The sequence below is a fragment of the Poecilia latipinna genome, unplaced genomic scaffold (assembly GCF_001443285.1).
Source record: "Poecilia latipinna isolate Pla-1442-1.1 unplaced genomic scaffold, P_latipinna-1.0 Scaffold658, whole genome shotgun sequence".
In the NCBI taxonomy this organism is placed as follows: Eukaryota; Metazoa; Chordata; class Actinopteri; order Cyprinodontiformes; family Poeciliidae; genus Poecilia; species Poecilia latipinna.
Window position 1 is genome coordinate 1 of NW_015113274.1, and position 15,011 is coordinate 15,011.

The 15,011-nt window shown below is 38.3% G+C and overlaps 1 protein-coding gene across 1 annotated transcript in view; it reads right to left on the reverse strand.

Annotated features, from left to right (window-relative positions):
• Nucleotides 1–1,794: 1,794 nt before the first annotated feature.
• The window catches only part of LOC106954453 (MAM and LDL-receptor class A domain-containing protein 1), a 34,012-nt gene continuing 20,795 nt past the window's right edge, over nt 1,795–15,011 (reverse strand). Inside the window, exons 25-51 of the mRNA XM_015043960.1 lie at nt 14,689–14,818; nt 14,159–14,237; nt 13,921–14,073; nt 13,299–13,424; nt 12,985–13,200; nt 12,793–12,909; nt 12,469–12,630; nt 12,247–12,338; nt 11,917–12,084; nt 11,639–11,812; nt 11,448–11,556; nt 9,929–10,051; nt 9,700–9,799; nt 9,360–9,519; nt 8,637–8,751; nt 8,370–8,513; nt 7,775–7,962; nt 7,265–7,430; nt 6,313–6,531; nt 5,988–6,166; nt 4,372–4,609; nt 4,041–4,200; nt 3,850–3,964; nt 2,687–2,804; nt 2,472–2,568; nt 2,267–2,342; nt 1,795–2,193 (exon numbers count right to left, since the gene is read on the reverse strand). Of these exons, the coding sequence (XP_014899446.1) occupies nt 2,104–2,193; nt 2,267–2,342; nt 2,472–2,568; nt 2,687–2,804; nt 3,850–3,964; nt 4,041–4,200; nt 4,372–4,609; nt 5,988–6,166; nt 6,313–6,531; nt 7,265–7,430; nt 7,775–7,962; nt 8,370–8,513; nt 8,637–8,751; nt 9,360–9,519; nt 9,700–9,799; nt 9,929–10,051; nt 11,448–11,556; nt 11,639–11,812; nt 11,917–12,084; nt 12,247–12,338; nt 12,469–12,630; nt 12,793–12,909; nt 12,985–13,200; nt 13,299–13,424; nt 13,921–14,073; nt 14,159–14,237; nt 14,689–14,818 (3,814 nt within the window). The 3' untranslated portion in view covers nt 1,795–2,103. The remainder of the gene's footprint in view (nt 2,194–2,266; nt 2,343–2,471; nt 2,569–2,686; nt 2,805–3,849; nt 3,965–4,040; nt 4,201–4,371; nt 4,610–5,987; nt 6,167–6,312; nt 6,532–7,264; nt 7,431–7,774; nt 7,963–8,369; nt 8,514–8,636; nt 8,752–9,359; nt 9,520–9,699; nt 9,800–9,928; nt 10,052–11,447; nt 11,557–11,638; nt 11,813–11,916; nt 12,085–12,246; nt 12,339–12,468; nt 12,631–12,792; nt 12,910–12,984; nt 13,201–13,298; nt 13,425–13,920; nt 14,074–14,158; nt 14,238–14,688; nt 14,819–15,011) is intronic.

Consider the following 15,011-nt stretch of genomic DNA (forward strand, 5'->3'; position numbering starts at 1 on the left):
AATATACTGTCTAATATTTATATAAGACCAAGCTAAAACGATAGACAATTTCATTTCGACGTTAACGACATCGACACGCCTGCATTAAACATGAAGGTGCTGTCAGTGAATGGTTAGCATACGTAGCACATGCAGAAGAAAAAAATTAGATTATGCTCTTTCTAGGTTTCGTTTTAGTGCTCGAATTAATTACAATTGTGTAATAACCAGGAAGCTACTTCTGAATGCCGGAGTATTAGAAAAATCTTATATAATTTTCAGACAAGTGTCGGGCCATCCGCCCCCGTGTTTCCAGGCTATGTGCTAAGCTAAGCTAAGCTAAGCTAAGCTAAGCTAGCTGGACCATTAGCTTGTTATTAGTCTCAATTTCTCCGCGTATACTCAGAGAATATTTCCGTTTGGTGGCATGATTCCCACTTGATATAACTCTGTATCATATTCAAAGTGAATAGTCGTTTTTTTTTTTTTTTTTAATCTTCTGAGAAACGAAACAAGGCTCACCAACGTAGTGCACAGCGACCATGCTCCCTTTCTTCGGAAAAGTCCTTCCTGCAAATAAAAGCCCACATTTTATTCCAATGCGGGACCAACTGAAAATCAGATGCTATCCTGAAAAAAAATCGACATGAAAATATTTACCGTCTCCGGGTCTAATAGTCTCGACATCAACTCCCATTGTTCTCTCGATGCAGTCTTTCCTTTTCCAGGAGAACGGTGTGTCCGTGTCTTCAATGAAGGGCGGAGTTTAACTTGTCATGTCACGTGGTTTACAGGCGCGCCTTGTGTGGCAATATTATCCCGTCAAAATGTAGTTTTTTGGCAACACTTTATTTGAAGGGGTGTGCGTAAGACTGACATGACACTGTCATAAACATGACATAACATCTGTCATGAACATAAAGAAGTCTTTATGAATGTTTATGACAGTTGTCATGAAGTGACAATAATGACACTTTTAATGCAAAGTTGCTCTAAACGTTGCATTAAAAGTCCATTAAAAGTGCCAACTTTGCATGGTTTTGTAAATTATGATAATGTAATGCAAAGTTGGCACTTTTAATGCAACGTTTAGAGCAACGTTTAGAGCAACTTTGCATTAAAAGTGTCATTATTTACGGAATGACACTTCATGACAACAGTCATAAACATTCATAAAGACTTCTTTATGTTCATGACAGGTGTTAAGTCATGTGTATGTATGACAGTGTCATGTCAGTCTTATGCACACCCCTTCAAATAAAGTATTACCAGTTTTTTTGTCTTTCTTTCCTTCTTATAGGAACTAGGAGTAGTGACTGAAAGCTCATTGATCTAAAGGATTTTATGGTGCATTTGTATCCTAAAGAAAAATATAAAACTTCAGATATCTCACAAACGAGATATTAACATGCATGTAAAGCCTTACAAAAACCTTATATTGAAGCAGAAAGACTTTCAGTAATCTGACTAGTAAAGACATTATTGCGAGGGAATTTAAAAGTATACTTTTGGGAGGTAAGGCAAAAGAAAAAAAAATCCCTGTCTGTGATTATTGCCTTTTTTTTGTATCTGATCGTCCTCAAGGGATTTCTGTAATCTACCACAAGATGCCGCCCTTCTTCTGTCGTGTTAAACCAGAGTTGAGCACAATACAACAGCTTACAAGACTGTGCTGTGTATTACCCAGCAACACCAACAAACTTGACTTCATTGTGTCTGATTGTTTAGTAGTTCCCATTTAGTTTATTTAGTGTTGAAAAAAAACAAAAACATACTAAAACATTATTATAAATAACATGTCAAGACCGAGTTATATTTTTTGCTTACACGTTCAATAGTTGTTTTGACTAAAATAGGAGAAACAATTCTTTTGAATCTGTAGAGCAAAGATGCTTTAGTAAATAGAAAAAGACTAAAGCAGTTAACACATTCTCCACTTGGGAAAAAAATAGTCTCCAAAAGCTTTTAACAAGCACCAATTGCAGATACATAAGGAAGAATGCAATTAAAATTTTTCAAACTGAAAAAAAAAAAAAAATCACACTGAATAAGAAGGTGGAACAAATATAATGCATTTATATTCTACTCCAAATGGAGTAATGGAGTCTTAAAGTAAAAACCAGGCTAAGCGTCAGACAATGCCTCAGTGTGTGCTGATGGATTATACAGTTTGTTGAAGAAGGCGAAGTCAGATGTATAATTAGGTTGTGTATCCTGAAAAGAAAAAGATAATATGGTATAATATAACATAAAATAAAGTTCGTAAAGTTCTGGGATCCTTACTTACATGTTGCGTGTGGTCGGACATGTCAAATATAGAGATTTCTCTGGGAACCTCATTATTCGCTATTGTCAATGTGTTCCTGTCAAATACAGGTCCAAAATTAAGTCAATAACATGTCTGTGCATGCTTTAGCATTGTTATACATGTTATGCTCATATCAGATGTCAAAAAAACAAAGCAACCACAAAAAAAAAAAAAAAAAACTTACCTTGACTTCCATTTTCGGTTCAGCATAAAAAGGAATATAGAGATGGTTATTCCAATCAGCAGCATCAGACCAACTGCAAGGCCAGCGTACAGCGCAGCTACAGAAACAGCAAAACATGCAGATAAAATATCTGACAAGTAAATTAACTGGTAATTTATTTCCAGGAAGAACAATTGGTTTGTTTCTAATTAAGCATTGTAGGTAAAAATAGTTACTTGAATTATTTGAGGGAAAAACTGAAGGCTCAGAGTAGCAGCTGCTCGGTTGGATGGTGATGTCATCAAGAGCCACGTCTCCGCCTATACTCTTTCCTCTTTCATACACAAACACAAACTGTGGGGAGTGAAAACAAATGCTCAAAGAATTATCTGGTAGAAACTGTTACACATCTGGTTGTCTCTTTGAGACAGAGGGGCCAACAATCACATTCAGGCTTCACAGGCTGAGCTGGACAATAAATTGTGTGACATGTGACCTTCTTTTTTCATGGAGTTCATGGAGACTTTAGTTACAAGACATGTATCGTTCTAACTCTTCTTAAATAGCAGTGGTTCCTGCTGTGGGATCTTACAATGTTCCAAAGCTCTCACTTATAGCCCAGTCCTCGTTCAGTTGTCCCTCGCTTCAGCGCTCAGACAGGATTTTCAGCCTTTTGAATCTGCCTGATTATCCCTAACACATAATTTAAATTAAATTACAATATGAACGTCCGATATCTTGGCTAGAGGGGTCATTTTGGGCTTTTATCAGACCCAAAAAAGGAATGTTTGATCTGTGACATTCTGAATTTCATTCACAGTTCCAAACATGACCTTTTCCCCTCTCTCTCATACATTGTTATTCTTTTTTCCTGCCCTTTAGATAACATTTGAATACACATGAACAAATGTGTTAATTCGTGATGACATCATTTAGCAACTTGTAGTAACTTTTCGGACAATCTCCTTACTGATGGGCGAGAAACAGTGGTGGCACACTTCCACACACAGCTCTCAATGAAGGCAACAGACCTACATATCACACATTTAAAGCAAAGTGTTTGTTCATGAAGCAGGAGAAAATTTGTTTTCTGTAGGTTTTGAAACAAAAAAAAAAGTATTTTCTTCTTTGCATTTGAGTTCAAAACAAAGCAAAAAATAAACCTACTGCCGTAATCTTTGCAATATGCTTACAAACTGTGTTTATTTCAAGCTGTATGAAGTTAAAAAAAAGATTGCAATAAATGAAATACATTAAAGCCCAAAATTATTCATACCGCATGTTTATAAATATTCCAAGAGAAACGTGTAGGTGAAAGTTCTGCACTAAAACCTTAGATTTCCTAACAGTTAATGCATTTATCAGAAAAAAAAAGAAAAAAAAAATCAATGTTCATTACCCAGAACGCTTCTTCATGTTTAATATACACACTGTCCTGCAGCCACTGGTCTCCACTGTTTCCTGCTTTAGTCCACTTCAGATGTCCTTCCTCGTTGCCTCCAGCATGCATTTTCCTATAAACCATGACGAGTTAAAATAAAACTAAACCAGACCAATTTACACTAAATTTCTGTTTGACTTTTCTCAGACCTGTCATTGATGTAGACAGTGAGAGTCCCAATGTGGCTGCCATACATGTGGTACCAAAATGTAAGGCAGTGTCCCCTTGAGGACGGCTGGAATACGTCACTGACAAGGTAGGACATGTCTCCCCACTCACCCACTGAGCTGTCCACATATATGTAGTGACCTGAGGAAAACATGCCAAGGTTTATAACATTTTCTATCACTGCCACATCAAATATGCATGATCTGTACATCAGACCAGTTCCAAGACTAGAAGTACAAAGCAAAATCTGACCAAAGAAAGGCTAACTTAGTGCACCTATAATCCAGACTATGATACATAGCATCAGATTACCATTAGAGGAGTTAGTTGTGTGATCAACAGTGGGTCCAGTGTTGGGGTTTGGAGAAGCTCCCGCTCCAAGGAGCCAGTCTCCCTGGTCAACTCTACCGCCCAGGTTGCTCCAGCTGCAGAAGGAGCTCTCAAAGTCACAGAAACCATGAGGAGGGCACTGTGCATCTGTGAGGTGCACATCGTCAAAGGCCATATCTCCCTCCAAGGTTGGGCCGGTCTTCACACCTTCCACCACAATCTAAAAGTACACAGCGAATTCCTATGTTCAGTGTAAATATTTCTTAGATTTCTCAGATTTAATAATATTATTGCAAGAAAGGACATTTATCTAAGATTTTGGTAAAAATGGGGTTTTCAGACTTAAAAACCAGTTGGTTTGTTACCTTTTTGGTCTACAAATAAACATCACATTGTACATAACTTTAAATCAATTGCAATTTTAAACAGTTTGTGCAAAGAACTTTTGAGAAATCAATCCATCAAAAATACGAGTGACGTCTAAGTTACTAATCCTGATCCCAGTTTGATATGATTAATGTCAGAGTGTAGAACTGAATTCAGCCACCAATAACTACATAAGCTGCATACATATTTAGCCTGCAAGCTGTATCTCATAGTTTCAACAGGCTCTGCATATACAGTTGTTGATCTAACTTGTCTGGGGTTTTCACTCCTTACCATATTCAAAGTGGAAGAGAGACTGTATCAGCTGCTGCAGCTTCCTGTCCACTTGCCCTATGTGTCATGTCTAGACAGCTATGACACATAGGGCAGTGTCGGAACATTGTGTATAGAGTGCAAGTGAAATACTAGTTGCTAAATTTTACAAGACAATTAAAGTGCGGAGTTTATGCACCAGACAAAAATATATATGTACAGTCTTTCTACACAATTTGTTAGAATCACATTGAAATATTTCACTAACTGATTTATCAAGAAACATAGAGTAAGTAGGCTTGGCTTAACCTTCAGTCTTCAGCTAGCTGTGCAGAACAACAGCAGCAGGAGCCAGACATGAATGTGTAACTGTGAACAGTGAAGTGTCACATTGTTATAACATGATAGGAGGTTTTCCAAAAGTGCTAGCCATATTAGCATATTCTAATCCAATATTGAAGCTGCACAGCAAAAACTACAGGTGGGACAAAATTTCTGTCAATGTCAATAAAAACAAGGCTGCAAAGTCCTGAGATACATAGACGTATGCATATGCAGGACAAAACCCCACTAATGTTTACCATATAACGGTGATGAAAGAATGTGTGTAATTTTAATGCAATTTGAATTGCCTAGGTTTTTAAACAAAGGAAGTCAATTTTATCTTAATCATATTGCAGTTTCAGATATGGTGTCTGTATTGGTCAACTAATTTATGAAGTGAATTTGAGCTGTACTGGGATACAACATTTTTATAAGGCTTCCAGTAAAAAGTCTTATTCTTCAGAAAAAGCAATCATGAAGAATTGGAGCATAATGTAAAAAAAAAAATATATAGCAAAGTATATGTTCATAATCAAAACTTTTATTAAGTCTTTAGTAAAAGATCTAATCAAGAACTGTAATGAAGTTCGCTATGTAACTTCATTGCATAATGAAGCTGAATTTGAGTGACTCACTCTGTATGGCTGAATCCGTGGCAGGAGCTCAGCCTGAGCGAACCTCCACAGCCGGCCCTGGTCTCCCGTCTGTGAGAAAATCAGAACCTCTTTCCCGTCCAGACTCTGCTGATAAACATTCAGTGTGCCCATTCCTTTGCCGTACATGTGGTACCACAGCTGCAAACAAGATCCTTTACCTGAACACAGCAATAATGATACAGAATTTTAGCATTTTTTTAAATATAACTTAGCATTTACAAGAGTTTAAATAAATCACCTAAAGACAAACAGTCCTCCTAACATCCAATTCTGAATATTTTCACAGTGTAATGTTGATTCTCACTTTCACTGTATAGAGGCGAAGACATTAAAGCTTTTTGGCCAGCTTGGTCCTCCATAGAGGAAGGCAGGTAGTAATAGTGACCCGTGGGTGTGTTGGTGGTGTGGTCACTCTCTGGTCCTGTGTTGGGGTTGAGTGTGCTGCCCCACTTTCTGATCCAATCAAAGTCATCTGATGCTTCCTGCTGCCAGTTGCAACTGCCCTCCTCGAAGTCACACAAATCTAAAAAGCAATTTGATGTCAAAGTTTTACTATTTTGTGTTTATGAAGCCACCAAAATATAATTTTCTGTTCTCGTGAATTTAAGGATAACAACAGTTTTACTTAGGTTGTGCAATAACTGTACCATCAGATAAAATGGATTTGCTGTAGTTTTAGTACATGGTTGTACATATTTTATTAAAACCAGGCACCTGTTGCTATTCCCTTCACTCGTTTTTACCTTTGCAATTTTATTAATTTTATACCTTACTATGTTAGGATTGAAAAAGTGGTCTACTACAAAACATTTCATACTTACATCAGTTCTAACCTATTCCAGCGGGATAATAAGCACACACTTTGTATCACAATTGAAATAAATGTTCATTTTTCTATTTGGCCTCAGGGAGGAAATAAAATATTTCCCATTTACATGATAAATACTATATCCACCCATCAGTGGAAAGTTATTTTAAGCTATTTTAGTTTAACCATGGGTCCATAATTAATTAAAAATGTCTAGAAAGAGAAATAAACAGATATGCAATGTCAGCTTTAGATTTTGCATGAAACTGAAAATTAACCAATTTTTTTCAGGCTGATACCCACAACAGCCCACAACACTGCTTAAAATGGAAGAGGTGAGTATTTTTGACACTTAAAATGACAAATGTAAAATTTCTGCTGCAGTTTTGGATGATAAAAAGAAAAAAAAATAGATATGCTCCATTATGGGAATTTTGTGCTTTATTACCAGAGTCAGGACAAGGTCCATGGATAAATGAAATGTCATCAATGGCTATGTCACCAGCCTCTCCCCCCACGGTGGCCTCCAGAATCACTTGGTGTACTCTTTGCATGGTCACGTGGCTCTGAACCAGCAACCACTCATCCCCTTGGCTTCCTGATTGTTGCCACACCTACAGGAAAGACAGGAGGCTGAGTCACTTAACACAATGAGGATGTGGGGAGGTTTTTGCAACCCGGAGGTATGCACTAAAACTGAGCAGTTTGCACCCATTGTACCATACACAAATATAATTTTGCAATCATCATTTCACAACTGTGAGAAAGTTTTTCTTTTTCTTTTTTTTTTTTACAGAGAGACAATTAAGAGGAAACAGCCTTAAGTATTGCTCAATCAGCTGCGTGGTTGTTTTCCAACAGTGCAGCAGAGGGAAGCATGCAGATTGCAGAGATACAGAATCTGATTGATTGCATTTAAGATGAAGGACCAAAGTTATACAGTTATCATGTGTTTTACCAGTATTTTGTTCGACGAGTCAGCTGATTTCAGAAGCATCTTCAATGAACCCACAGTAGCTCCAAACATGTGGTACCAAAATGTGAAACAGTATCCGTTTTCACCAGCAGGTGGCAGCAGTAGAGACTTTAACTGTGCTGTGTTTTCCTTCTCACTTGGATGAGAACTCTCAATGTACAGGTACTTCCCTGCAAGACAAATACAAAAACTTAGTGACCTTTGGTCCCTTGCTAGAACATACAAAGTTCCCTACCGTATAGTTTGTGCTTATCTGAACTGAATGATTTTCACAATTGTAGAGACAAAAGACGAAAAAGGGCAGAAGAAAGAGACTAGGGAACATCTGCCGTTCTTTCACTGTTGTTGAATTATCTCTGACTTAATATAACCTAATTATTTGTTTATTTAACCATTCTGTATGCTGCTAAAGTCAAAATTATTTTTAAAAATGTTCACTTGTGGTCAGACATGCTCTGTCTCGGCAAACCTTTGGCAACTGCTTGCTAGCAGATACGTCCTAGCATAGCATATCATATTTATGATTCACATAAGTTAAAATAAATCATGTTTTCAGACAGTTTGGAAGAATAATAACCAGTTCCAGTGGTGTGGTCTGCTGTAGGCCCAGTATTGGGGGTTTCAGTGGGACCTGAGCCACTGCTCCAGTCCAACTCATCTTCAGCTCCCTGGACCCAAACACACAATCCATCTTCAAATGTACAGCCATAAGAAGACAGGGCTGAGAGAGGGGGAAAAAATACGTATCCTTAAACAAACGGAACTTCCTGAATCATGTGGGTCACAAAAGCCTCAAATTCTAAAACTAAACTAAACCAATTTAATTTAATGGAACCGAAATCACCTGGTGGCTCATAGGTTGTTTCACAGTTAATAAAGGAGATGTCATCCACAGCAACAACATGGTCTCCAGGAGAGCTGGTGGGCCCTGTTGCTTTACTTATACTACTGAACCAAATCTGAGAACACAGATGGCAACACACATTTTTAAAATATCTATGTAAGCTACAAATTTTCCATTTAAAAGTTTTATTTTCAGCCTTAGCTTATACTGGTTTTCAGGGGGCAGTGTTTTTAATTCATGGAAACTTCAGAAAATATTTGTCTACTCCTAAATAAGTGTATCTTCATCCATTCACTGCTAAAAAAAAACATATTAATGAAAGAACAAAATAAAAACTAATGCTAGATGTGGGGAACTAAAATAAAATGTTATTTGAATTTAGATTTAAGCTCTTTGAAACAAGAATTTCTTCCTATTTAGAATGATCTTGCAGACATTTACTAGTTTTGCATTGTGGTAACCAATAGCAACCTTACCTATGAAACGTACAATACAGAAAACTTTATAGTACGAGTTTCTTATATCTAATTATACAATAAATTCTGCACAATCTGAAAAATCCTGCATGCATTAAAATTAAAATCTGACTGTTTTTTTTTAGTCAGACCATACATAATGCCCTGCCCATATGTCCATGTTTTTCTAATACTTTCTTGAAAACTGGAAAATAAAAAGTCCCAAATGAAATGGTAAAAGTGTTGATTTAGTACAAGAGTATCCCACCTTGTAGGTCTGCTGAAACAGGCCTATCGGCGTTTGCGCTAAGGCCCAGTGGGAGACAGTGTTGTGACTGCGTGACCACAGGATTGCTTCACCACCCTCAGCTTGCTGCATAAGCACTCTGAGTGACCCAGTACTCCCTGCACTGATGTGGAAGTGAAACCTGGGTATGTGGAAGAAGGAAGGAAGTGGAGAAGAATGTCGGATTAGGAGGCGGGTTGCATGGCAGAGAGAGACGGGTTAGGGAGTGTTAAGCAATTCATGCAACAGAATATTCAGCTGTAATTAGAACATCTAGATTTTGGACATTTTAGATAAAGATTAGAGAGATTTTGTTACTTACAGTAGCTGACAGTAGGGGGATGAAGGTTTGAGTTGGGGGCTAAGGAGTTTGGCTTCTGTTTGTGTGGAACCCTGACTGAGATTTACTGTCATGTAGAAGCCTAAGAAAGGGAGAAGCCTAAATACACAACTCTGCTTGCAACACTGAAGGATGGAGGAGTCTTATAACTGCAATTGAAATCCAAAATATGAAGAAAATGTGCAATCTTATAACACATAAATAAGGTCACCAGTTTGTATAGTGTGATCTTCAGGGGGTTCAGTGTTGCTACTGGCTTTCTGTCGCTGCCATTTCGCTGGTCCATCACTGGCGTCACTCCACAGGCACTGGTCATTCTCAAATGTGCATGAGCCTGGAACAAGTGCAGGAGTTAGGTAGTATAGGTGCAAGATGAATAACTAAATTACTAAACTTTTCCAAACTTCAAAACTAAGAGACATCCTATTTGCATTTGATAAAAACAAAACAAAACAATATTTTCTATCATATTTACCCACAATACACCATCTGTTTTCAATGTTTGCATCCAAATTCAACTGAAATAAATTTATTAAAGCATTATTAAAATGAGACAATAAGTAAATGGTTTAATTTTTTTCTTTTACATTCCCCTTTCACTTCAGTCACGGATCCAATTCAAAGGATGTCTACACATTCCCATATCTGAAAGCTAAAAATGTTTTCAATTACTTTGCAAAATTGCTGAAGCTTGGTGGGATTGAATGGAGAAAGTTTGTTTCCAAGTCTAGATCATTCTAATGTATAAACATATTTTAATATAAACCATTCTACTGCAGCTCTGGATGTATGTTGAGGGTTGTTGCAGAAAGGTGCATCTCCTCCACAGTCCTTTGTCCTTAGCAGCTGGTTTTCTTCCAATATTACCCCGTGTGCAGCTCCAGCTCTATTCCCATGACATCTGGCCGGCTTCCCGGCCGGTTCTGAAGAAACTCCTCCCCACAACATAATTCTACTACTGCCATAGTCTACGTAAGTTTATATTCAGAAAAACAAAACAGTTGTTGTTATCACCAATGTGAAAATGTTATTTTTTTGTTCAGAAGGCCGTCAAGTTATCCCAGCACTGAAAAGCATGTATGTCATGAGTTTATAACTCTGTTTATTTCTATGCTCACTGTTTGTTTTGCACTTTTCAATCGTATGTATTGGGATTTGGTTATCAGCTGCAATCTTTGGAGGTTTGGTCCCTTTGTGCACTGTGTTTTATTTACTTCCTGTTTTCCTTTTCAGGCTTTTGTTTTGTATTATTCAGTCATTTTTGTGTTGCATCGTGATTGTTTTACTTTCTGGATTCTCATTTCCTAAGTTGTCTCAGTCTTGTGGACTCCGCTTGATTAGTCTCACCTGTTTCTTCCAGTTTTCCTACTCCTCTCCCCTACATTTATGTTTTTCTGCTTGCTCGGTTGTTGCAGGTTCCCGCTGGTGTCGGTTCCTCTGTCTTGTTTCTGTGTTTTTCTCCACATCTTGATTTTTGTCTTTGTTTTAGTAAGCTTCAGTTCACACGTTTAAGTCTTGTATTTTCTTTCAACTCTGCCTACATTTAGGTCCTCGATTCTCTATGCACATTGACAAGCTGCTCCCGTGAAGGCCTTTTGCCTCCATGTTTGCAATACTGCAGCTGCTGCAGCTTTTAAGTGAACTAATGATTATAAAAGCAACCAGGAGGAACAAATAGCTGTAGATACAGTATGGTTTAATTGTAAAAGAGATGCATCTTAAATGCTCACCACAGCCAGACTCATCCTCTCCTTCAGGGCAATCTGGATGATAATTACACTGTAACGTCACAGGAATACACACTTTTCCAGCAGAACGCCTGCAAAAAAACTCATTATCCTGCAGGTACAAAGACAAAGACCTTGATTAATATATTTTGAATTTTCAGAGTAGCCATTCAACTTACTAAGCTTTCACATACCTGGCAGGGATTCATAGGCGTGGTTGTTACTGGAGGTGTGTGTGGGGAAGAGGTAGGCAACGTTTCGGGTAGTTTGCTGTTTTCAGGGTCAAAATTGCATTCCCTGGAGAAAGAGATGTCATCGAGGGCAACAAGCCCTCTTTCAGTGTCCCCAAGCTCATATCTAAAAGCAATCTGAGGAGGAGACATTTTGTTTCGTTATTGATTCTTCTTCGTTATGACAGGCATTTGTAGTGCAGTCAGACTTTTAATACCATTTTGCGTTAGCTCCCACAGACCTTGCTAATGACTGAGGAGGAGAAAGTGACCTTTGCCCTCTGCCAACTGTAGCTGTGGGAAGATCCCCTGATCCACAGCATTTCGTCATCAACACCAGACTTCAGAGTTCTGGACTTGGCTGTCAATTGAGCTGAATCATCACTCATGCTGAAGTAAAAGAATCTCACCTAAAAAGGTTCAAACAGTAACAAAAAGAAATGCTAATATTGCAACATAAAAAATATTGAGGACTTTGATCAGCCAGCAGGGAAAGTTAAGACTTTACGGAGCAGAGATGAGTTTGCATTTTCCTTTATGTGGTCCAAATAATCAATGAACAAGAGACTCACAGTGCAGTTAAAGCTTGGTAACAATGTCTTTGAAAGAATCTCAGATATCTGGCCCCTTGCAGTCAGGTGACTCCCAGGTGTAATATAGTGACCTGTTGATAAACAATAAAACAAAACATTGGAATACAACTGAAACTTAAAAAAATATTAGAAATTCTTCAGCTGAGAGTGTAACTACTGATGATGAGAAGTGGTAAAAGCATCTCTGAGAGTTTATTGTACCTGTGGCCAAGTTGTGAGTGTGATCCCTGGGAGGACCATGCCTGGGCCAGCCTTCTTGTCCCGCCTGCCGTGTCCAGTCACCTTCTGGTGTGTCCACATCACTGTGCGCCCAAGAACATAGGCCTTGTTCAAAGTTGCAACGCTCCACCACACCTTGTTTTTCTGTATATATATATATAGAAAGTAGAGAAGGAGGTTGGGTTTGAGCGGCTTAAATTGTTAATATAAGCAACAACAGATACATAAAATACTTTATTGTAGGTTTACAGATTTAAATATCGAGCACTGGAGCTTTTTGACACTGCAGACAGTGTAGAAGCTCACCACAGTCGATCTCATCGGACCGGTCCCCGCAGTCATCGCTGAAGTCACACACATGGCTGGGGTCAATGCATGCACTGTTGTTGCACATGAATGTATTCCCGGAACACGACTGGGGTTCTACAAAGGAGATCCAAAACTTTGAAGTGAGTAGAAATTTGATTAAAATAAACGGAAAAAAAGCTGGTGGCCTACCAGCAGGGAGGGAGCAGTTGGTGAAGTCGATGTCATCTACAGCAACATGTCCTGGTTTGTTGAAGTTAGTGGAAGCTTCAAACAAGAGGGTAAAATCGTGGGGGACCCGGCCAATCACAACGTTGCTGTGCTGCCACAAGTCTCCACTGTTTCCAGCTAGCCACCACAATGTGGTGATCCTGGGGCCTTTCTTTAAGAGCACCTTAAGCTCTGACTCTGAAACAGTTACACACAAGCTTACACATAGGAGGAATCCAAAGACTTTATATTTCATAGATTTCTGCACCTGCAGACACGCAAGTATTAAAACATACCCTCTCCATGCATGTTGAAGTAAAAGTGTAGTGTGCAAGTAGAGCTGGCCTCTTTCATGATGGGACTTTGCAGCACAGCAGGACTCATTTCTTCCCCTCTATCAGCCTCCAGTCCCATGTACCAACCTGAAAGGATCACCCAAGTCCTTTTTTTTTATGTGAAAACTTATGCGGCACACCAATTAAAAAAATACAAACCAGGGCAGAACAAATATTGCAAAAAGAAATATTGATTTGTTGTAAACCAACAGATTTCAAAATACGGGGAGAAGAGGAGATTTAAATCTTAGAATTAACACTTAGAAAGCTAAAACTCTGCTTTGCAGATTTGGAAAAACATCAAAGACGGGGCTATTTCCTGTTTAGCACAAGCACTTAAATGGCGCAATCCAAACCCAAGCAGGGATGAGGAAACTGTGGCTAACAACACCCAGCATTCCTTGCATATGCAGCACAAAAGAGGAAACGGAAAAAAAAGTCATATTCAGCTTCTTTGTTTCTTCTAACAAACTTAACAAACCCCTCATTACGATGTTGGAATCAGGTTTTTATGTACTGTGGATTCATACTGATTCCCATAACGGCAGTCAACATTGTTATCTTTGATTTTGGAGAACGTTACCCAGCTCAGTTCCTAGTGTGTTGTCCACAGAGGGTCCACTGTCCAGCGTGCCGTTCCTTCCTCTTACCCACTGAACCTGTCCAAAGCTGCTGTCCTGCCAGTCACAGGTGCCATTTTCAAATGAACAGCCCTCAAATCCTCTTGTTTCATTTTCTATAAAGTAAAAAAGTTGCATTTACCACAAAGTATGCTTATATTAGTAGAAGAAGAGGAAGACTGAAAATAAAAACATAAGTACCTGGGCAAAGACCCTCTGTGAGACTGATGTCATCAATGGCAATAAATCCCTTGTTGTTGCTTTCTGCCTCAATCATAAGCTGTTGTTGAGAGGATGCAAACAGCTTAAACACTGCTGCCTAAATTCTTGGATGTAACGGATCTTCTTACATTTCTCTATTTACAAGAAAAACTAAACATGACTTTCTTTTCCAGCAAGAAAAGAACATGAAACATGAGTCCAGAGCCAAAATTCACTGGTTTAAATCAAAGTCCACATCTGCTCTCCATTGGTTTCTATCCAAGAACACACAAAAATAATCCCAAGATTGCAGAATACCAAATCATATTTTATTAGAAAAACATAAATCCCTCTTTTCCCTGCCTTCAGTTTCACAGCTACACACTATTTTGACCCGATCTATCAAATAACATCCCAATACAATTCACTGAAATTTGTGGTTGTCACATGAATGTGACTAACTCAATGAATATGAATACTTTTGCAAGGCATTGTAATTTATTCTAGCTGTGGCGATTGTTTTGATTTACCTGAAAAGGTTGGGACATGTAAACTGACTGGGAGAATCGGGTCCAGCTGCTGCCACTGCTGTTGCTGTGAAACATTAGAGTTTCCCCCGCTGGGTCTGAATGTGCAAACAACCTTAGTGTGCCAGAATCACTGAGAGAAAAAAAAAAAAACAACAAAAAAAATTTTTTTTTTTTGTTTTTACATTTCTGCAAAATGAAATGATTAATTTTCCAAGATTCTCTGGCGTAATCGTTCATAATGTTCTCATTCACTTTGCTGGAAAAATAGTTACTTTCCTCGTTTCAACTTGTAGGAAACCAAAGTCAAACTGTTAGACGAGATT